At 44.4% G+C, this 24,236-nt stretch overlaps 2 protein-coding genes across 8 annotated transcripts in view; one reads left to right on the forward strand and one right to left on the reverse strand.

Moving 5' to 3' along the window:
• Positions 1-3,220, forward strand: part of nemf (nuclear export mediator factor) — a 34,668-nt gene extending 31,448 nt beyond the window's left edge. For all 3 annotated transcript variants that reach the window (XR_016491841.1, XR_002470712.3, XM_021584269.3), the window contains exons 31-32: positions 2,070-2,149; positions 2,834-3,220. Coding sequence is in view for 1 of the 3 variants with exons in the window: in XM_021584269.3 (XP_021439944.1) it covers positions 2,070-2,149; positions 2,834-2,911 (158 nt within the window). In the remaining 2 variants the exon portion in view is untranslated. The remainder of the gene's footprint in view (positions 1-2,069; positions 2,150-2,833) is intronic.
• LOC110505204 (kelch domain-containing protein 2) lies at positions 2,820-24,236 on the reverse strand. 5 transcript variants are annotated; one of them, XM_021584275.3, is made up of 15 exons: positions 24,151-24,236; positions 12,450-12,513; positions 12,270-12,347; positions 12,022-12,115; positions 11,749-11,824; positions 11,530-11,613; positions 5,352-5,433; positions 5,049-5,126; positions 4,856-4,936; positions 4,617-4,675; positions 4,343-4,452; positions 4,180-4,252; positions 3,986-4,073; positions 3,820-3,872; positions 2,820-3,654 (listed from the first exon to the last, which is right to left on the reverse strand). In XM_021584275.3, the coding sequence occupies exons 7-15, from the start codon at positions 5,403-5,405 to the stop codon at positions 3,531-3,533; spliced, it is 720 nt and encodes a 239-aa protein (XP_021439950.1). In that variant the 5' UTR covers positions 5,406-5,433; positions 11,530-11,613; positions 11,749-11,824; positions 12,022-12,115; positions 12,270-12,347; positions 12,450-12,513; positions 24,151-24,236; the 3' UTR covers positions 2,820-3,530. The 5 variants fall into 5 exon arrangements, with proteins under 5 accessions (XP_021439950.1, XP_036818821.1, XP_090076533.1 ...); XM_036962926.2 differs by lacking the exon at positions 24,151-24,236 and adding an exon at positions 16,931-18,335; XM_090220407.1 differs by lacking the exon at positions 5,352-5,433.

Genomic DNA, 24,236 nt, shown 5'->3' on the forward strand with positions numbered 1-24,236 from the left:
CAGTACCCAGTTGCACAGGGTCTCGAGCTTGATGACGAGCTTGGAGGGTACTATGGTGTTGAATGCCGAGCTGTAGTCGATGAACAGCATTCTCACATAGGTATTCCTCTTGTCCAGATGGGTTAGGGCAGTGTGCAGTATGGTTGAGATTGCATCGTCTGTGGACCTATTTGGGCGGTAAGCAAATTGGAGTGGGTCTAGGGTGTCAGGTAGGTTGGAGGTGATATGGTCCTTGACTAGTCTCTCAAAGCACTTCATGATGACGGAAGTGAGTGCTACGGGGCGGTAGTCGTTTAGCTCAGTTACCTTAGCTTTCTTGGGAACAGGAACAATGGTGGCCCTCTTGAAGCATGTGGGAACAGCAGACTGGTATAGGGATTGATTGAATACGTCCGTAAACACACCGGCCAGCTGGTCTGCGCATGCTCTGAGGGCGCGGCTGGGGATGCCGTCTGGGCCTGCAGCCTTGCGAGGGTTAACACGTTTAAATGTTTTACTCACCTCGGCTGCAGTGAAGGAGAGTCCGCATGTTTTCGTTGCAGGCCGTGTCAGTGGCACTGTATTGTCCTCAAAGCGGGCAATAAAGTTATTTAGTCTGCCTGGGAGCAAGACATCCTGGTCCGTGACTGGGCTGGTTTTCTTCTTGTAGTCCGTGATTGACTGTAGACCCTGCCACATACCTCTTGTGTCTGAGCCGTTGAATTGAGATTCTACTTTGTCTCTATACTGACGCTTAGCTTGTTTGATAGCCTTGCGGAGGGAATAGCTGCACTGTTTGTATTCGGTCATGTTACCAGTCACCTTGCCCTGATTAAAAGCAGTGGTTCGCGCTTTCAGTTTCACGCGAATGCTGCCATCAATCCACGGTTTCTGGTTAGGGAATGTTTTAATCGTTGTTATGGGAACGACATCTTCAACGCACGGTCTAATGAACTCGTACACCGAATCAGCGTATTCGTCAATGTTGTTATCTGACGCAATACGAAACATATCCCAGTCCACGTGATGGAAGCAGTCTTGGAGTGTGGAATCAGCTTGGTCGGACCAGCGTTGGACAGACCTCAGCGTGGGAGGTTCTTGTTTTAGTTTCTGTCTGTTTCTGTCTGTAGGCAGGGATCAGCAAAATGGAGTCGTGGTCAGCTTTTCTGAAAGGAGGGCGGGGCAGGGCCTTATATGCGTCGCGGAAGTTAGAATAACAATGATCCAAGGTTTTTCCAGCCCTGGTTGCGCAATCGATATGTTGATACAATTTAGGGAGTCTTGTTTTCAGATTAGCCTTGTTAAAATCCCCAGCTACAATGAATGCAGCCTCAGGATGTATGGATTCCAGTTTGCAAAGAGTCAAATAAAGTTTGTTCAGAGCCATCGATGTGTCTGCTTGGGGGGGAATATATACGGCTGTGATTATAATCAAAGAGAATTCTCAATTGCGCATCTACTTGTCTGGTTGGTTTCTTTTATGCCTGCTATGAAGAGGCAGAAGAAATCACGATCTTGAGGGGATATAGAGAGCAGCTGTTGCTTCACGAGGTATCTCTACCTGAAAATACATGATAAGTGATTGGTTGTTGGTATTCAGCAGTCATAAAAGTATGCCTTTACTTTGAAAAACTACAAAATTGTGGTTTTATCAGATAGCATATGTAGCAGCTCTATAGAGATGATGACTTGGAATTAAATAAAAAGTCATAAAACAAATGTAATACACAACTGAAGTATTTTATTAAAGTGAATAAATTATGGTCAATAAGTGAAAAGCAGTCAATACCTTCATGGGACTTTTTATTAATTGTTTCAGCGTTCCATCCATATATATTTTTAAATGAACCAAAACAACCTCAAGCACTAATCGCTCAGCACTTGCGTCTTAAGGTCCTTACTACTGAATAGTGTCTGTTCCAGGTGCATAGGAGTCAAAATATGAATACTGGAAGAGGTGGAGACCCGCACAGTAACAAAAAAGGGAATAAATCCAAAACTTTTTTTGACAGTGTGCAGGTCTCTATCTTATCTAGTATTATAAATGGCTGGATCCTAGGAAATTCTGTATCTATATTTTGTCCTCCCAGCTGCCCGCACTGCAGTATTCAGCTTCATGAAGGCCAGGGAGGCTTCGACTAGAGAGAAGGACCTGTTTCGCAGTGTCAAGGTAAGGCGGAACGTGTTCATTAGGGTGCACTGTAACAAAACAAGTTATTTTTATTGGACAGAGTCCATTTTGAGACTACTGAATGGCAGGTAGCCAACGTGCTCGAGTTATTTTATGTAAATGGAATGTTATTTCTATAACATGCCGGTCCAGACAAATCTTTTGTGATTTCACATTTGAGAAACCCCAAACAGCAAATCACTTCCGAAAAATATGAACAAAGGCTCCAAATACATCCTTTTAGAATCAGCAAAGCTCTCAGTATAGTGATGCAGGTCTTTAGACGTTGTACACATGAAATTGTGTCATTCCAAACTTTATCCACAACATCTAAGTAAATGAAGAATACAAAGTATATTGAAAGCTACAGACAGTTGTAGAATCTATGCCAAGAGGCATAGTGGTGGCCAACAAGTTAGTGTTTCCTTTACTTTGGCATGCAGCAGGCTACACGGAGAATTGAACAGCAAAATTAAGAGTCGCGCAAAAGGGAATATAACATTGCGTACAACATCTAAAGACTTGCATCACTATACTGAGAGCTTTGCCATTTATAAACGGGTGATTTATGTATATAAAATCAATTTGACATTCTAGAATATGTAAGCACCTTAGCTATTACTTGATATGAATGACTGCGTAGCCACTTGGCACAAAACAACAACCATCCTTTTCTCATTTCAGGATACAGATTTATCAAGAAACATCCCAGGCAAAGTTAAAGTGTCAGCACCTAACCTAATGGCAGCCAAGAAGAAATAGACCTATACAATTTAGTCGACATGGACTTTCTTCACGAAACAATGAGTTAACCCCACCCTTAATAGTACTATGATGTCTGCAATTGGATGACAGGAAAAGCTTGTGCACCGAAGCATTACATTTTCCTGGATCTTTACTTCAAGATGACAGGGAGGGGGAAAGCAATATGCAAAATGTCCGAACAAAATCTGATTTTACATGTATTTTTTCTTCAAAATGAAACTTGTGCAAATAATACAAAATGAGAAACTTTTTGTGGTAACTTCAGTGCAACTGGTATTATTACCTGATTAAAAACAGAAAATACTACACAAGCCTCTTCTGACTAACATGGTCAAAGGTATAACACCTTTCCAGCAGGACTGAACATGGTACTTTCACTTTAAAAAAATATATACATTTTCAAACACTGGCATGACAAATTCACACGTAAGGATAATGAACATTGCCATGCTTGCTGACTGGCCAACACCACTCCCATCAAAAGCCTACAATTTTTTCACTAAATTAATAACACTCATGACAAGATGGGTTGAGCTGTCCTCTTTGTTCAGCTAGCACCAAGGTCATGGCTGTCCACACACACCCCGGCATCCCATAGAATGTGGTGGTATATGCCTCATGACCCCAGTGCATTGATGCCTCCCATCCTCTGTTTGAGACTGTGTAGCAGGTGTTTAGGCAAGCAGTCCCATGACGCAGCCAGCAACTCTCTGTGCTGCAATGCTGCTTCCATACAGAACCTAGAGAGGGGGACAAGCAAGTTTTACATTGACTAAAATATGTGTTCATTAGGCACCAAACAGACTGACTACTGAACCTTTGTTGTTGCATGCCCTCCCTAATAAACAAAACCCAGTAGTTAGGGCCATGTTTTTGTCTGGGTTCAGGGTTGTTTCTCTACTCACCAGACAAGTGACTTTGGTTGAACCGTGAACACCAGCAACTCTTTGCTGTGAGCCTGTTAAAGGCAATTGACATATCTTTATTCAAACCATACTTGGTAGTAAACCTTGTTATCAATCAGTTTGTAGTTCTAATTTTAAGTGACACTTGTGGTCTCACTGTACTCACTGCTCGCTGATGGGACAGCAGGTTATTGGCACAACCGCCAAACACAAAGACCTCCCCATCAGGACCGGAACAGGCCGTGTGCCAGAGCCTGACACAAAAAAATAGGAAAATGACTAAGGACACACACACACAAACAGTGAAACAAGCAGCTCCCATTCATTACCACTAATTTGGTTTCTCTCTTGTGATATTACCTGGGGCTCTGTGTATGATTGTGCTTGTACTGCTGCCACTTGTTCTTGCTGACGCAGTACAGCCAAGCGTCACCTGTATATATTACAAAAGGATGGAGGAATAAAAACATTTGGTCATGCCATGGACTCAAGGAAAATGGATAAGGAAGTATTCTTCACTCACTCAGTGTCTCTCTATATGTTGTGAAGCCTCCGAACAGGAAGATGTGATCAGGTGACACGGGGGTGAGGGAGTGCCATGAGCGTCCCACAGGACCCTGCTGAGGAACACTCCTGTAGAGGGGCAAGGGAAGGTCAAGGGGAAATAGGACCGGGGTAAAGGGTTAGTCCCATAAAGGTGAACAGAGGTACATCTATGGGTTAGAGCACAGCCCCTTCCCCTAAAAAAAGGTGTTTAATGTTATAACATGCATGAAGACATTTTGGATGAGGACTACATTTCATGCCACTCCCAGGAATCCATGTCGATGTAGTGCAAGTCGTTCAGGCGGTAATCCTGTTGTAAAAGAGACAAAGCATCAAACATTTAGAATACAAGATCCTTTATGTGATAAGTCATAGAAATGAACATGGTCAACATCCATCTACAGGCCCGTGATACAATTTCACATTAGACAGTGTGACCGTAAACTCAGCAGGAACTTGAGTAATCTCTTTTCAGAACATTCCTACTTACCCTGTAACGCCCCCCAAACACATAGCCTCGGTTGCCCACCTTGGCACAGGCATGTGCTGCCCGGGGAGATGGGGCATTACCCTTCAATAGAAAGGGGGAATGGAGAGGTGAGACTGGAGCTCCCATTGAAACAGATGTGCAAAATGGCTTCCAACACAGAAAGTTGTGACATGATTTAAGGGAATGCAGTTACTTTGGTGACTGGCTGGCTCCAGGTGGACAGGTCCAGGATGTGAATGTGGTTGTTCCAGCCCCGCCCCGGATTATCTCCCTGTTACAACACACAGAGAAGGGATTGTTTTCATTAGGGCATGCAAACATTTAACTACGGAACAAAAATGTGCGTTTCTTATTGGTAATCCAGGTTGTCCATCCCCGTTTCAGTAAAAAAAAAAAAACTCCCTTTGCTGCAGACAGATACACTTAACAGACCATTTTCATACTGGTGTTAAAAGCAGCTGAAGGTTTCAAGGGTTGTGCAATTAATTGACCATACCATGAATGAAGTTTCATCGTATTCAAATGTCCCTCTGTGAGCTCCTTGTGCCATATATCCGTAGCCACCGAAGAATACTAGCCTGTGAACAGTTAATGTAGAAATGGTTTGAAGTGACAAATGCATCAGAAAGGTATTGGGAAGATCATCAGTCAATTTTGTATGATCTGTGTAGAATTTCTCTTGCAACCCCATAGCTTGGTAAAGGCTGCTTTAGAGGTAATGAGATGGAGCAACTCGAAGACCTATTATACAGTGCCTTGCGAAAGTATTCGGCCCCCTTGAACTTTGCGACCTTTTGCCACATTTCAGGCTTCAAACAAAGATATACAACTGTATTTTTTTTGTGAAGAATCAACAACAAGTGGGACACAATCATGAAGTGGAATGACATTTATTGGATATTTCAAACTTTTTTAACAAATCAAAAACTGAAAAATTGGGCGTGCAAAATTATTCAGCCCCCTTAAGTTAATACTTTGTAGCGCCACCTTTTGCTGCGATTACAGCTGTAAGTCGCTTGGGGTATGTCTCTATCAGTTTTGCACATCGAGAGACTGAAATGTTTTCCCATTCCTCCTTGCAAAACAGCTCGAGCTCAGTGAGGTTGGATGGAGAGCATTTGTGAACAGCAGTTTTCAGTTCTTTCCACAGATTCTCGATTGGATTCAGGTCTGGACTTTGAGTTGGCAATTCTAACACCTGGATATGTTTATTTTTGAACCATTCCATTGTAGATTTTGCTTTATGTTTTGGATCATTGTCTTGTTGGAAGACAAATCTCCGTCCCAGTCTCAGGTCTTTTGCAGACTCCATCAGGTTTTCTTCCAGAATGGTCCTGTATTTGGTTCCATCCATCTTCCCATCAATTTTAACCATCTTCCCTGTCCCTGCTGAAGAAAAGCAGGCCCAAACCATGATGCTGCCACCACCATGTTTGACAGTGGGGATGGTGTGTTCAGCTGTGTTGCTTTTACGCCAAACATAACGTTTTGCATTGTTGCCAAAAAGTTCAATTTTGGTTTCATCTGACCAGAGCACCTTCTTCCACATGTTTGGTGTGTCTCCCAGGTGGCTTGTGGCAAACTTTAAACGACACTTTTTATGGATATCTTTAAGAAATGTCTTTCTTCTTGCCACTCTTCCATAAAGGCCAGATTTGTGCAATATACGACTGATTGTTGTCCTATGGACAGAGTCTCCCACCTCAGCTGTAGATCTCTGCAGTTCATCCAGAGTGATCATGGGCCTCTTGGCTGCATCTCTGATCAGTCTTCTCCTTGTATGAGCTGAAAGTTTAGAGGGACGGCCAGGTCTTGGTAGATTTGCAGTGGTCTGATACTCCTTCCATTTCAATATTATCGCTTGCACAGTGCTCCTTGGGATGTTTAAAGCTTGGGAAATCTTTTTGTATCCAAATCCGGCTTTAAACTTCTTCACAACAGTATCTCGGACCTGCCTGGTGTGTTCCTTGTTCTTCATGATGCTCTCTGCGCTTTTAACGGACCTCTGAGACTATCACAGTGCAGGTACATTTATACGGAGACTTGATTACACACAGGTGGATTGTATTTATCATCATTAGTCATTTAGGTCAACATTGGATCATTCAGAGATCCTCACTGAACTTCTGGAGAGAGTTTGCTGCACTGAAAGTAAAGGGGCTGAATAATTTTGCACGCCCAATTTTTCAGTTTTTGATTTGTTAAAAAAGTTTGAAATATCCAATAAATGTCGTTCCACTTCATGATTGTGTCCCACTTGTTGTTGATTCTTCACAAAAAATAGTTTTATATCTTTATGTTTGAAGCCTGAAATGTGGCAAAAGGTCGCAAAGTTCAAGGGGGCCGAATACTTTCGCAAGGCACTGTATGTGTGTATAGAAAACACTCTGAAGTCTCTAAAACTGGTTAAATCGGGTCTGTGGCTATAACAGAACGTGTTTAGGAGTAAAAATCCCTGGTAAAACTGTTTACCAAAAACACAAAAAAAATATTCGTCCGCCATTCAATGTATTATTTAACGCGACAGAAAATATATGCGAATCCCCTGTAAACGCCTACACACGCTTCCACACGATGTCGCCATTGCTTTCAATTTCTGACTCATTTGTCCTTGGTTACAGACCCCTCCTTTCTTGAGGCGCACCACAGTATGTTGTGAAACTGAAAAAATGGACGATGATTTCCAGACTTGCTGCTATCGAATACAGATCGCCCCGTGATCAATTTGATACATCATTGACGTTTATTAATACCTAAAGTTGGTTTAGAAAAGTTGTTTGAAGTGATTTGTAAAAGTTTATAGGCGACTTTTGTAATTTTAAAAAGTGTCGTTGCGTCTTGTAAATGGGCTTTTTGCAGCATCAGACTGGCCTTCAGCAAATGACATTTTGGGTATACAATGACGGATTTAATCGGGAAAAAGACCCAATTGTGATGTTTATGGGACATATAGGAGTGCCAACAAAGAAGCTCGTCCAAGGTAATGAATGTTTTATATTTTATTTCTGCGTTTTGGGTAGCGCCGGCTACCGCAAAATCTGTTGTTTACGTGTCGTGCTGGTATTTTGGGGGGGTGCATGCTATCAGATAATAGCTTCTCATGCTTTCGCCGAAAAGCATTTTACAAATCTGACTTGGTGGCTAGATTCACAACGAGTGTAGCTTTAATTCAGTACCTTGCATGTGTATTTTTATGAAAGTTTGAGATTTATTGAGTACTATACTCGAGTACTATAGGTGGCGCTCTGAAATTTCCGCTGAGCTGTCCCTGTTCAGGGACCACCTCCGTAAGTCGTTATCAGAGGTAGACTTACTCATGTTATTTACATTGGAGCTGATAGTGCAGGATGAGCAGCATAAAGTGGTCTTACTACTATTGCACACCGCCTCAGTGCTAACAGTGTAACTCTGGATTATAGGCTCATGATTACGGCTTACAATAGCTATAGGATAAACAGATGTATTCGGTGCAATTAGGGGTACAATTAAATTACTTACATTGTGTTTGCCAATGCCCCTAAGATCATGTACATTTGATGCAGCATTATGGCGACTCATTGTCACAATGGTAGGGATTAACTGAGCTGGTCTTGGATAATTTACCAGTCACTGTTTCAAAGCAGCCTTGAAATGAGTTTCACACCCACGGCCCAACGATGGTACTGGACCTGAAATTATTGGCTGTTTTTTTTGTTGTCTTTTAATGCTAAAATCAGTTCTTTAAAATCAATTTTCAAATGTTCCGAGCTAGCCCTCCTAATGTCGTTTGAGCAACACATGGACTACGACAGTGTCAGCTCCCGGCATCTGTGGTAGAACAGTCGGAAGCAGCCTTGTTATGTCCTGTACTCGTGCTCCTGGGTAGCACAGGGTTTTTGCCAAGGGGACCGAGATGTTTCTCACCGTAGAGCTGCCTATGATGACAGCTGGTGATGTTGAATGGGCCGGTCTCTCAGCAGCCTCACGGTCTGGTGAACCCGAGGTAGAAGACACCGGAGAGGGAGACAGAGCCGAGGACGAAGACGCAGGTACCTCCGGATCTGATCTTGATTGGGAAGCCACCATGGACGAAGGCAAAGCCGTTTCTGGTCTGTGTCAGTTCCGGGCTCAACATCTCCATGGAGACCCCCGTTGCCAGAGGACGCCTTCTTCGATTTCCACGGCGAGTGACATACCTCCATGGCTGGTTGGTTGGGTCGAGATCAGCTCCGTTCTCCAGGGAAGGGGGAGACCCCTTCAGGGATGGCCCACTCCTTAGCACCGGTCAGTCGGCTGTGGAGAGCCGACACGGCGGTGAAACTTCCACCAGACCAGAGCGGTGTCCAGCTACTGGTGTGGAAGAAAAAAGGTGGCCGTGGGTTCCCCAGTAGCTTATGTAGGTTTGTAACTTGCTTGCTAAGAGTAGCTACTTCACTCTTGTAGTCCTCTGCAAGCAAGCAGTTACTACATTGAAAGTCAACATTTTCCCGGAACAAAACAAAGTAAACGCAGCTCCTGCAACGTTGGAAACGTTCAATGGCGGCCTCCATTTGAGACCGCCGAGCCAGCTAGGCTAGCTGGGCTTTCACGTCTCTCCCCCGCTACAGAATCTGGGGCGGCAGGGTAGCCTAGTGGTTAGAGCGTTGGACTAGTAACCGGTTGCAAGTTCAAACCCCTGAGCTGACATGGTACAAATCTGTTGTTCTGCCCCTTAACCCACTGTTCCTAGGCCGTCATTGAAAATAAGAATTTGTTCTTAACTGACTTGCCTGGTTAAATAAAGGTTAAAAATAAATAAAAATCTGGCAGGATCCCGGGAGCGGTGTCCAGCTACTGGTGTAGCAGCACTCAGTGCTCACAATTTAGCCCAATTTAGCCCAAAAGTCACAGGATTCAAAATAAAACAAAGTATATAAAAATAAGTTCAGGTTTCAGCATTCGACAGGTTTCAACAACAAACATTGCAACAAACGCTCTGATTGTGTGTGTATAGTATTCAGACCTCTTGACTTTTTCCACACTTTGTTACATTACAGCCTTATTCTAAAATGGAGTAAATATATTTTTTTCTCTCAATCTACAGACAATACCCCATAATTGGCTCCCGAGTGGCACAGCGGTCAAAGGCACTGCATCTCAGTGAAAGTGGCGTCACTACAGTCCTTGGTTCGATTCCAGTCCCTGGTTCGATGGCACACCTATATTTGGGGAGTTTCTCCCATTCTTCTCTGCAGATCCTCAAGCTCTGTCAGGTTGGATGGGGAGTGTCGCTGCACAGCTATTTTCAGGTCTCTCCAGAGATGTTCAATCGGGTTCAAGTCCGAGCTCTGGCTGGGCCACTCAAGGACATTCAGAGACATGTCCCGAAGCCACTCCTGCGTTGTCTTGGCTATGTGCCTAGGGTCGTTGTCCTGTTGGAAGGTGAATCTTCGCCCCAGTCTGAGGTCCTGAGCGCTCTGGAGCATGTTTTCATCAAGGATCTGTTTGTATGTCTGCTCCATTAATCTTTCCCTCGATCCTGATTAGTCTCCCAGTCCCTGCCGCTGAAAAAGATCCCCACAGCCTCGAAGGCCAGCATGCAAGAGTCTCCTTTTCACTGTTGACGTTGAGACTGTTATTTTGCGGGTACTATTTAAATGAAGCTGCCAGTTGAGGACTTGAGGTGTCTGCTTCTCAATCTAGACACTAATGTACTTGTCCTTTTGCTCAGTTGTGCACTGGGGCCTCCTCTTTCTATTCTGGTTAGAGCCAGTTTGAGCTGTGAAGGGAGTAGTACACAGCGTTGTACGAGATCTTCAGTTTCTTGCCAATTTTTCGCATGGAATAACCTTCATTTCTCAGAACATGAATAGACTGACGAGTTTCAGAAGAAGATTCTTTGTTTCTGGCCATTTTGAGCCTGTAATCGAACCCTCAAATGCTAATGCTAAAGATACTCAACTAGTCTAAAGGCCCGTTTTATTGCTTCTTTAATCAGGACAACATTTTTCAGCTGTACTAACATAATTGCAAAAGGGTTTTCTAATGATCATTTATCCTTTTAAAATGATACACTTGGATTAGTTAACACAACGTGCCATTGGAACACAGGAGTGATGGATGCTGATAAATGGGCCTCTGTACAATGGGGAGAACAAGTATTTGATACACTGCTGCAGCGTGCGCAAACCTGGTCAAGAACTACAGGAAACGTATGATCTCTAATTGCAAACAAAGGTTTCTGTACCAAATATTAAGTTCTGCTTTTCTGATGTATCAAATACATGCATGCAAAAAAATGCAAATGAATTACTTAAAATCATACAATGTGATTTTCTGGATTTTTGTTTTAGATTCCGTCTCTCACAGTTGAAGTATACCTATGATCAAAATTACAGACCTCTACATGCTTTGTAAGTAGGAAAACCTGCAAAATCGGCAGTGTATCAAATACTTGTTCCCACTGTAGATATTCCATTCAAAGAAATCTGCTGTTTCCAGCTACAATAGTCATGTACTATTAACAATGTCTACACTGTATTTCTGATCAATTTGATGTTATTTTAATGGATACATTTTTTTGCTTTTCTTTCAAAAACAAGGACATTTCTAAGTGACCCCAAACTTTTTAACGGTAGTGTATATTCATTCATTTGTATTGCAGATATTACTATATTTTCCAATTCAAAGTCCTTAACATGATTTTAGCTGCTCACCTCTTTAGCGTGTGTGACCATCCCCAAGACAATGATCTCTCGTAGCTTAGCCGTACTACCTAAAAGTGCTTCAACAGTCTTAAGCTGAAAACAAGCACAGATCAAGATCAGGGCAATCCATTCACAACACTTGAGGAAAGTCTGGAAAATGTCCTCATAGCTTATGTAAAATCGATTAAACACGTAAAGTGTGTCTTTAAGTTATAACAGCGTTATTACCTGAAATGTGTTCCTGCTTTCTTCTGCAGCGGCCCTGCCTCTATTACAGGTGGGGTGAAGAGCTCATGCCGATGGCCTAAGTGTCAATGTGGATCATGGTACACATTTCACTATCATGTACTTACTTTACATTTATTTGGCAAGTGGATTTGGAACACATTCTCTTACAACAACCTCAGAGGTTGCAGAGCAGCGTGTCAGGGGACTTTTTTGTATATCAAAGACCAGCAATATAGGATTCATTCAAAGGCCAAAAAAATGGAGCGAACTGACCTGCTGTAGGAGTGTGTAGCGTTCCCTGAAGAACTCTGCCTTGTCCCTCGCTGAGCCACAGAGACATGGAGCAGAGTGGGTGGTCATGGTAAGGCTGGGGGAAGAACAAACAACAGCTTCACTGAGGGATGTCTTGATATGGTGGTTTCATTAGAAATAACATTTATTCTAGAGTGTATTTGGTATAATATTTGGACCATAGGACCATGACCCATGCAGACGAAGTCAACACACACATTTATACTTACGGTACAAACTTCTTCCTCTCCGTACTGTAGATATATCTTGGCACATCAAAAGGGCCAATGATGTTGAAGACGTTATCTCTGAAAGTAATTATATTTCACATTGACAAGGAAAATATGGGGGGTGACAAGTGAATGTATGTGAAATTGGTTCTTGTGAGACTGACACCTTGCTCAACTTACATGGTTTCATCACGACTGGCTGGAGTGCTGCACAGTAGTCTCCACCACAGCCAGCTCAATCATACTGGAGGTCACCGTCCAGGAGAAAAGAGGAGTACATCATTGACATAATTCACAACTGATTGTATTGAGAATTGTGTACATTATGTTAGTGGTTATGATCAAAGACTCATCGATGATGACATCCAGTTCCAGCCCATTGACAGACTAACACCTCCACCATGTACCTGCAGGCTTCATTGGAGGACAACAACACATATATATGCCCAGTCAGACCATTATTACTGTTCCAGCTGGCTGATAGGCGTTATTAGGTAGGTAATGTAAAAACTAGCACATTGAATTTTCCATCAACCTTTATTTGGTGATCCTTCCTCAATTCCAACTTGGAAGGAAACAAGTCTTCTAAACTGCCATGTCCAAATGCAGGGAGTTTGTTTGATGCTCTGTTAAAAAATATACTTTTTTGCTCCATGAAGTAATCCAACAATGTGTACGCCGCCATCTTGTCCATTTCAAATCTTCTCTCATTCATTGAGACAGGTGGATGTCCAGCCCAAAGTGCTACATGTCATGACACTCACCCATCTCGATCAATGAGAGAAGATTTAAAATAGACAAGATGACCGCGTACATACTGTTGGATTACTTCTACATTCCTAAATTCCAACAAACCCCCAACAACTAGACATGGAAGTTTAGAAGACAAAACGTCTTCCATGTCGGGAATTGAGGAAGTATCGCAAAGTAAAGGTTTATGTGTGCCACGCTTAACATTACCCATCTAGCCATTAACACCCATCAGACAGCTGTAATCGTAACTAAAACATCTGACTGCCATACATCATTACCCCCATAAACACTGAGTGTACAACACATTAAGGACACCTTCCTAATATTGAGTTGCAATATTTTCCCTCAAAACAGCCTCAATTTGTCAGGGCATGGGTTTTACAAGGTGTCCCACAGGGATGCGGGCCCATGTTGACTGGCTGGACATCCTTTGGGTGGTGGACCATTCTTGATACACACAGGAGGGAAACTATTGAGTGTGGAAAAACCCAGCAGCATTAATTCTTGACACAAACCAGTGCACCTGACACCTACTACCACACCCCATTCAAAGGCAGTTAAATATTTTGTCTTGCCCATTCCTCTAAATGGCACACATACACAATCCATGTCTCAATTGGCTCAAGGCTTAAAAATACTTATTTAACCTGTCTCCTCCCCTTCATCTACACTGATCTAATGGATTTAATCTTTCTGGGACGGGGATTCCGCTAGCGGAACACCTGGCCAACAACCAGTGAAATTGCAGGGCGCCAAATTCAAAACAACAGAAATCTCAGAATTAAAATTCCTCAAACATACAAGTATTATACACCATTTTAAAAGATACAATTCTTGTTAATCCAACCAGTGTCCAATTTCAAAAAGGCTTTACAGCAAAAGCACACCATATGATTGTTAGGACAGCGCCTAGCCACAAAAACCATACAGATATTTTCCAGCCAAGAAGAGGTGTCACAAAAGTCAGAAATGGCGTTAAAATTAATCACTAACCTTTGATGATCTTCATCTGATGGCACTCCCAGGTCTCCATGTTAGACAATAAATGTTTGTTTTGTTCGATAAAGTTAATCTTTATGTCCAAATACCTCATTTTTGTTCGCTCGTTTAGTCCAGTAATTCAAATGCACAAAACGCGAGCACAAAGTCCAGACTCAAAGTCAAAAAAGTTCCATTAAAGTTCGTAGAAACATGTCAAACGATGTTTCTAATCAATCCTTAAGGTGCTATCATAAATATTCAATAATGTTTCAACCAGACAATATTGTTTTCATTAGAAAGGGAACGAACGTTGTGCGCACGGCCACGCGAGATAAACAACTTATGGCTTTCAGCTGAGCCACTTGCTCCGAGTGGTCTTATTCTTTCCCCTTTCACAATAGAAGCCTGAAAAAACTTCTAAAGACTGTTGACATCTACTGGAAACCATAGGAAGTGCAATCTGACCCCACAGACACTGGATATTCGATAGGCATTCACTTAAACTACAAACCTCATAATTCCCACTTCCTGGATGGATTTATCTCAGGTTTTCGCTTGCCATATGAGTTCTGTTATACTCAAACATTATTTTAACCGTTTTTGCAACTTTAGAGTGTTTGCTATCCAAATCTACTAATTATATGCATATTCTAGCTTCTGGGCCTGAGTAACAGGTAGTTTACTCTGGGCACGCTTTTCATCCAAACTTCCCAATGCTGCCCCATATCCATAAGAGGTTTTAACAAGTGACATCAATAAGGGATCATAACTTTCACCTGGGTTCACCTAGTCAGTCTATTTCATGGGAAAAGCAGGTGTCCTTAATGTTTTGTACACTGTGTGTGTGTGTGTGTACACACCCATATACAGTACCAGTCAAAAGATTTGACACCTACTCATTCAAGGGTTTTTCTTTAGTTTACTATTTTCTACATTTTAGAATAATAGTGAAGACATCAAAACTATGAAATGACACATATGGAATCATGTAGTAACCAAAACAGTGTTAAACAAATCAAAATATATTTTACATTTGAGATTCATCAAAGTAGCCACCCTTTGCCTTGATGACAGCTTTGCACACACTTGGCATTCTCTCAACCAGCTTCATGAGGTTGTCCCCTGGAATGCATTTCAATTAACAGGTGTGCCTTGTTAAATGTCTTTCCTTCTTAATGCATTTGAGCCAATCAGTTGTGTTGTGACAAGGTAGGGGTTGGTATACAGAAGATATTTGGTAAAAGACCAAGTCCATATTATGGCAAGAAGAGCTCAAATAAGCAAAGAGAAACAACAGTCCATCATTACTTTTAGGTAATGGTCAGTAAATTTGGAAAATGTCAAGAACTTTGAAAGTTTCTTCAAGCACAGTCGCAAAAACCATTACGCACTATGATGAAACTGGCTGTCATGAGGACCGCCACAGGAACGTAAGACCCAGCGTTACCTCTGCTGCAGAGGATAAGTTCATTAGAGTTACCAGCCTCAGAAATTGCAGCCCAAATAAATACTTCAGAGTTCAAGTAACAGACACATCTCAACATCAACTGTTCAGAGGAGACTGTGTGAAATCAGGCCTTCGTGGTCAAATTGCTGCAAAGAAACCACTACTAAAAGGACACCAATAAGAAGAAGAGACTTGCTTGGGCCAGGAAACACAATCAATGGACATTAGACCAGTGGAAATCTGTCCTTTGGTGTGATGAGTCCAAATTTCAGATTTTTGGTTCCAACCGCCTTGTCTTTGTGAGACGCAGAGTAGGTGAACGGATGATCTCTGCAAATGTTTAACTTTTAACATGGCACACCTGTTAATTGAAATGCATTCCAAGTGACTACCTCATGAAGCTGGTTGAGAGAATGCCAAAAGTGTGCAAAGCTGTCAAGGCAAAGGGTGAATACTTTGAATCTCAAATTTATTTAGATCTGTTTAACACTGTTTTGGTTACTACATGATTCCATATGTGTTATTTCATAGTTTAGATTACTTCACTCTCATTCCACAATGTAGAAAAAAATTTAAAAAATAAAGAAAAACCTTCGAATGAGTAGGCATGTCCAAACTTTGGACTGGTACTGTATGTGTAATATAATGGAACTGAGAGTCATGATCAAAGACTAGCTCGGGCCCTGCGCCACTAGGGGGCTTAGCCCCCTTCAGTTTAAAAACTTTGGCCGCCTCAGTTTTATGTCCCTATATAAAAATAGCAAAAAAGTTAAAATGATTGAGTTAGAGGTTGGCGCCCGCAAAAGATCTGTATCTCCTCTCCTCTGTGTCAGCACAATAGACAGGGCATGATGTGGTGTGTGTAAGCAGCCTGGTATTTTTTATTTATTTAACCTTTATTCATAGACTAGACGTAACATAGTCAATATAGATTAGTATCATATGTTATGTTTGGTTACATAAGACAGAAGGTTACTTAAAAGGTGCTAAATATGCAGAAATCGCTACCGCTATTTTCTGGTTGCTAAAATAAGAATAGCTCGCATAATTTCAGTTTGTAAAAACAAACAGTTATAGTACAATGATTCTCTGCACAATCTAAACCGCTGTGAAAAATATTTTCCATAACCAAAAATATATATTTTCAGCTGTTTGAAGCTGGTGTACAAAACCGAAAGTAAAAGATGCAAAAACAAAACTTAAGAACGGAACTCATAGAAATAGTGCACATAGAACAGATCTACTGCTTCTTAGACATGCTTTCAATGAGAATGGCAGATCTATAACTCAACATTTATTTGTGAATTTGGTCAGGTCGTCCAAAAAGTTACATATTGCAGCGTTAAGGCAAACAAATATTGTACATTTTGCAAATTCGTAACAAATCACACAAATTGTAATTCGTAACATATACAAAAATAGATACATACCATACGAACGTAACATATTATACTAAATGGAGTATCTCGGATTTACTTACAGAATAATACAAAATGCTCTGAGACCAGGTTGCAGCTGGGGGGCTATGGAAAGCCACTGGGTGGTTAGGTGTGACTCCGTTGGGTTTACACTCCGTTGGCTAAGTGAATAATGTGATACACCTCCTCCTGTAATATTTGATTTCAACGTTTTCCGTTGAGGCTGCTTCACTCTTAGGTATAAAACGAGTTAGCGTTATTAGCTTTAGTCTATTTAGCTAGCTTGACCCAACTAATCTGCCACGATGGATATCTGAAATTGGCTTCGCCCAAGTACCCAAACAAAGGAGAACGAGAGCGATGAGCAGCTGCATCAAACCACCGAGGCCGCCGCCAAGCCCAACAGCGATGATGCTCCCGAGCTGCAGCTAGCTCCATGTACAGAGCATACCCACCCTTCCACAAGTGCTGCCATAATGGCTCCACAGCCGCCTCCACCCCCGACTGTTCCTGATGATCTTGGAACAGAGAAGCCAGCCCAGGTTAGCGTAGAATCCTTTAATAACAACTGGCTAATAGGAAGAGAGTGGCTAGAATACTCGGTTACTGCAGATGCTGCATTTTGTTTTCCCATGTCGAAAGTTCTGTTTTGGGTCCAATGCTAACGCAGACAAGGTCTTCCACCCAAGCTGGGTATTCTAACTGAAATAATGATATTGATAGTACCAAAGGATTTGCTAGACACGCATCAAGCAAAGAGCATTGCACTGTGGAAATAAAAAATTGTTTGAAGTGCTATTGGGACCATTGGTGTCACTTTCAACACTTGTTAATGATCGGCAGCTGGCAAGAAATCTCATGTATTTGTCGGCGATTGTGATTATCGAGTTCCTTGTTTCTAACCAGCAACCACTGAGGGGGACATTGGACACGATAAGAATCAAGATGGGAGGGGGGCAGCGGACTTTTTCTGTCTATGATGAAATATACTCTCCAAAAAGACGAGGAACCTGCCAAGGTGTTTAGCACCATATCCCATAATACCACATAAGTAACACGATATTCAAAATTAAATCGTTCCTACTGGATGTGAATATATATCCACTGGACAGTACAGCAGGACAGAGGAAAAGAGACTGAGTGTAAAAGACTGTTCCTCAACACGTTGGATGTGGTCATTGGTGAAATGTCAGAACAATTCAGCAAAGGCAACTGCCAACTGGTGGCGGCACTGTGTGCCCTTGACCCAGAGAGCCATTACTTTCTAGATGTAAAGCGAAACCTGGATCTAAGCAAAAAAAATATTTGGTGGAAGCTGAGTTTAGGGTCGAGCTGCAGTTTTTGCAGCCTCAAATGGACCCCACTTGTTATCCTGTAACAATTATCTGGGCCTCTCTCCACTATAACGATGTGATAACATGCGTCTTGGTGAGAGGTGTAGGAGTCAGGCGCAGGAGAGCAGGGATGTCTGAGGAGCGTGTTTAATAATAGTCCAGCAATGCAAATGGCACAGAACAAAAATCCCAAAACTACGCTCTCGAATAATCGTGCAAACACACGGAGGAACTAACACAGTTCCGACACTTTACATACACGTGCGTAAATGCGAAAAAAACAACAAACATCAAATACCATCGAACGCAATACACACAAATCTAATCCTGCACGAATTACGGCAGGTAACAGCTGCCCTATATACCCACAGAAATCAAAGCAATTGAAAACCAGGTGTGAAAAGGAACACAGACAAAACAACCAGAAAAAGAAAAAGGGATCGGTAGTGGCTAGTAGACCGGCGACGCCGAGCGCCGAGCGCCGCCCGAACAGGGAGAGAAGTTACCCTCGGTAGAAGTCGTGACAGTACCCCCCCTGACGCACGGCTCCCGCTGCGCGACGACGCCGGCCTCGAGGACGACCCGGAGGACGAGGCGCAGGGCGATCCGGATGGAGGCGGTGAAACTCCCTTAGCATAGGAGGATCCAGTACGTCCTCCACCGTCCTCCATCTCTCCTCCGGACCGTACCCCTCCCAGTCCACGAGGTACTGAAGACCCCCCACCCGACGCCTCGAGTCCAGTATGGACCGAACTGCATACGCCGGCGCCCCCCCGATGTCCAGGGGGGGCGGAGGGACCTCCCGCACCTCATCTTCTTGAAGCGGACCAGCCACCACCGGCCTGAGGAGAGACACATGAAACGAGGGGTTAATACGGTAATACGGGGGGAGCTGTAACCTATAACACACCTCGTTTATTCTCCTCAGGACTTTGAATGGCCCCACAAACCGCGGACCCAGCTTCCGGCAGGGCAGGTGGAGGGGCAGGTTTCGGGTCGAGAGCCAGACCCGCTGCGATGGCGGTCGGCACTGGCCTTCTGCCGTGCTTCGGCCCGTTTAAGGTACCCATGGGCGGCCTCCCAGGTTTCCCTTGAGCGTTTCACCCAATCGTCCACCGCAGGAGCCTCGGTCTGGCTCTGATGCCATGGTACCAGGACCGGCTGATAGCCCAACACACATTGGAAGGGCGACAGGTTCGTAGAGGAGTGGGGGAGTGAGTTCTGGGCCATCTCCGCCCAGGGGATGTACTTCGCCCACTCCCCTGGCCGGTCCTGGCAATACGACCGCAGAAACCTACCCACATCCTGGTTCACTCTTTCCACCTGCCCATTACTCTCGGGGTGAAACCCAGAGGTCAGGCTGACCGAGACCCCCAAACGTTCCATGAATGCCTTCCACACCCTGGACGTGAACTGGGAACCCCGATCAGAAACAATATCCTCAGGCACCCCGTAGTGCCGGAAGACGTGAGTAAACAGGGCCTCCGCCGTCTGTAGGGCCGTAGGGAGACCGGGCAAAGGGAGGAGACGACAGGACTTAGAAAACCGATCCACAACGACCAGGATTGTGGTGTTGCCCTGTGACGGTGGCAGATCGGTCAAGAAGTCAACCGACAGGTGTGACCAAGGCCGCTGTGGAACGGGAAGGGGTTGTAACTTCCCTCTGGGCAGGTGCCTAGGAGCCTTGCACTGAGCGCACACTGAGCAGGAGGACACATAAACCCTCACGTCCTTGGCTAAAGTGGTCCACCAGTACTTCCCACTAAGACATCGCACCGTCCTCCCAATCCCCGGATGACCAGAGGAGGGGGATGTGTGAGCCCACCAAATTAACCTGTCTCTAACCTCCAGCGGAACATACACCCGTCCCGCTGGACATTGTGGTGGAGTGGGCTCAACACGCGATGCTCGCTCAATGTCTGCGTCCACCTCCCACCTTACAGGTGCCACTAGACAAGAAGCCGGGAGGATGGGCGCAGGATCAATGGCCCGCTCCTCCGTATCATATAGTCGGGACAGTGCGTCTGCCTTAGTGTTCTGGGAGCCTGGTCTATAGGAGATGGTAAACCTAAATCGGGTGAAAAACATGGCCCACCTTGCCTGACGAGGGTTCAGTCTCCTCGCTGCCCGAATGTACTCTAGATTACGGTGGTCAGTCCAGATGAGGAAAGGGTGCTGGGCCCCCTCAAGCCAATGTCTCCACACCTTCAGGGCTCTGACAACAGCTAGCAGCTCCCGATCCCCCACGTCATAGTTTCGCTCCGCCGGGCTGAGCTTCTGAGAAAAGAAAGCACAGGGGCGGAGCGTCGGTGGCGCACCCGAGCGCTGGGAGAGCACGGCTCCAACCCCAGCCTCAGATGCGTCCACCTCCACTATAAATGCCAAAGAGGGGTCCGGATGCGCCAGCACGGGAGCCGAGGTAAAAAGAGCCTTCAGGCGACCAAAAGCCCTGTCCGCCTCAGCCGACCACCCCAGACGCGTCGGCCCCCCCTTCAGCAGTGACGTAATGGGCGCAGCCACCTGCCCAAAACCCCGGATAAACCTCCGGTAGTAGTTGGCAAACCCTAAGAACCGCTGCACCTCCTTTACCGTGGTTGGAGTCGGCCAATTACTCACGGCTGCAATGCGGTCATCCTCCATCACCAACCCCGATGTGGAAATGCGATATCCAAGGAAGGAGACGGCCTGTTGGAAGAACGAGCATTTCTCAGCCTTGACGTACAGGTCATGCTCCAACAGTCTCCCAAGTACCCTGCGCACCAGAGACACATGCACGGCCCGTGTAGCGGAATAGACCAGAATATCATCGATGTAAACCACCACACCCTGACCGTGCAGATCCCTGAGAATCTCATCCACAAAAGATTGGAAGACTGCTGGAGCATTCTTCAAACCGTACGGCATGACGAGGTACTCATAATGGCCGGATGTGGTACTAAACGCCGTCTTCCACTCATCTCCCTTCCGGATACGCACCAAGTTATATGCACTCCTGAGATCCAGTTTTGTGAAAAACCGTGCTCCGTGAAATGACTCAATCGCCGTGGCAATGAGAGGTAGCGGGTAACTATACCCCACCGTGATGGAATTTAGACCTCTATAGTCAATGCACGGACGCAGACCACCCTCCTTCACAAAAAAGAAACTCGAGGAGGCAGGTGAGATGGAGGGCTGAATGAACCCCTGCCCCAGAGATTCCGATATGTATGTCTCCATAGCCACCGTCTCCTCCTGTGACAGGGGATACACGTGACTCCTGGGAAGTGCAGCGCCTACCAGGAGATTTATCGCACAATCCCCTCGTCGATGAGGTGGTAATTGGGTCGCCTTCTTTTTACAGATATGCCAAATCGGCATATTCTGAGGGAATGTGCACGGTGGAGACTTGGTCTGGACTCTCCACCGTTGTAGCACCGATGGAAACTCCTACACACCTGCCTGAGCACTCCTCCGACCACCCCTGTAGAGCCCTCTGTTGCCACGAAATCCTGGGGTTGTGACGGGCCAACCAGGGGATCCCCAACACCACCGGAAACGCAGGAGAATCAATGAGGAAGAGACTAATTCTCTCCTCGTGACCCTCCTGCGTAACCATATCCAGTGGAGCCGTGGCCTCCCTGACTAGCCCTGACCCTAATGGTCGGCTATCTAAGGCGTGCACTGGGAAGGGTTTATCCAGCTGAACAAGGGGAATCCCTAACCTGTTCGCTAAACCACGGTCAATAAAATTCCCCGCCGCGCCTGAATCTACTAGCGCCTTATGCCGGGAAAGAGGGGAAAATTTAGGAAAAACAATCCATACATACACGTGACCAACAGGGGGCTCTGGGTGAGCCTGGTGCCGACTCACCTGAGGTATCCGGGCAGTGCTCGGCCTGGCGTCTCGACTCCCGGGGGCAGTGTGCCCTCTGCGACCACAGCTGGCACAGGAAAGGCCCCCTCCTCCGGTCGCCCTCGCTGAAGCACCTCCTAGCTCCATGGGTGTTGGAGTGGTGGTACTGGTTGGGGTGTAGCTGATAACGGTGTGGGAAGGCCACCTCTCTCCCATCGCTCCATCGTCGCCATCACCTGATCCATGGCCCGCTCCTGCTGACTCCATAATTATGTCGGTGCAGGATTCTGTGATAACATGCGTCTTGGTGAGAGGTGTAGGAGTCAGGCGCAGGAGAGCAGGGATGTCTGAGGAGCGTGTTTAATAATAGTCCAGCAATGCAAATGGCACAGAACAAAAATCCCAAAACTACGCTCTCGAATAATCGTGCAAACACACGGAGGAACTAACACAGTTCCGACACTTTACATACACGTGCGTAAATGCGAAAAAAACAAACATCAAATACCATCGAACGCAATACACACAAATCTAATCCTGCACGAATTACGGCAGGTAACAGCTGCCCTATATACCCACAGAAATCAAAGCAATTGAAAACCAGGTGTGAAAAGGAACACAGACAAAACAACCAGAAAAAGAAAAAGGGATCGGTAGTGGCTAGTAGACCGGCGACGCCGAGCGCCGAGCGCCGCCCGAACAGGGAGAGAAGTTACCCTCGGTAGAAGTCGTGACAAACGACTGTGCTTTCTGCACTGACACATGGACTGACTTTGGGGCGTCCACAGCTACATGCGAGAATTCAACTTTTTTTCCACTTTGAAAAATATGTTCAGTCAGCAGAGTAGAAGCACGCTACGCCAGAAGAAAGCTCAACTAATACAACTGTCATTTGAGGGGGATCTTACAAGATTTGGGGAGAATAGAATTATCAATTTCTCCGGAAATTCCACAGAGCATCAAGGAAGCTGGAACTCTTTAAAAGGTAAGATTGAAACAATCGAGCTGGTTGGTTTTATAAAAACCTTGCTTTATTGTGTAGAGCGCTGTCCATTGTGCTGATAGAGCGCCGCAAGATTGTGGACTTGTCACTTCTTGGTCAAATGCATTTAAAAAAAAAAACTTTTGTGTTTGTGGTATAGCGTGATATAAGCAGGATTCAATTTTATTCCAACGCAAGTACCCAAATGACTCCCCATTTATTTGGCAAAACAGCTGAGCATGGCTGCATCTCACTGTATTAGGCTGTAGGCTATGCTTTTGTTATTTGGATTTCCATTGGCCTTTCATTTACTGCGTTTGTTAACTGTTAATGTAAAATACATATAGTTGGTGTCATGCCTTATCCGAGGTGATATTTTGTTTACTAGGCTTACTACTATGTACCACTGTTTTGTTCTGTTCGAGGTTGTCGGTATTCTAAGCCAAACTGCTATACAGTTTTTGTTTGCATGCATAAATAACTAGCCTACTTGTGGTAAGGCAGCTGTGTGTACGGCTGCATTCACATAGGCTGCTTGTAATAGGGTAATTGCCTATCTAAACCGCACTGCTGTAGGGGGCTGTCCATTGTTCTGATACGTCGCAACAGACAGGCTACAGATTCCAAAATAACTCAATGATCTCGAAGTCTCAGCATTTTAACGTTGTTTATTATGGTTTATTACATGATTCCATAAGTGTTATTTCAAAGTTTAGATGTCTTCACTCTCATTCTACAATGTAGAAAATACTTTTTTTGTTTAAGAAAAGAAAAACCCTTGAATGAGTAGGCGTACTACTTTCGGCATTTAGTTAGCATTATTGTAAATGAAAGGCGAATGGAGATCCAATGATTATAAGCAGAATTCGATATAAGTCCAATGCAAGAACACAAAATGTAGCCCGCTTGGCGATTTCAACTGACCCTAGCCACTCTATCCTGTCTGGGCTAGCATAGCTTCTTGGTATGACACTGACACAACAGACCAATTTGGCTTCTAACTAGCAATGCTGCCGTTACATTTACTGTAAACAAATGTCAAGAACAACATGATTGACAAACAATAACATAAGGTCGAAGCATAAATCCCCGCATCTTGCAGACAGCAGATACTTTCGTCTTGACTTTGCTAACCTTCATTGTCAATCCAATCTTCCTTCAACAATCAAACATTTGGACCTAAATCTTAACTTCCGCCGATAGGCTACATGTTTCGTCAC

This window comes from Oncorhynchus mykiss, chromosome 25 (assembly GCF_057628025.1).
Source record: "Oncorhynchus mykiss isolate SJ-2025 chromosome 25, ASM5762802v1, whole genome shotgun sequence".
Taxonomy (NCBI): Eukaryota; Metazoa; Chordata; class Actinopteri; order Salmoniformes; family Salmonidae; genus Oncorhynchus; species Oncorhynchus mykiss.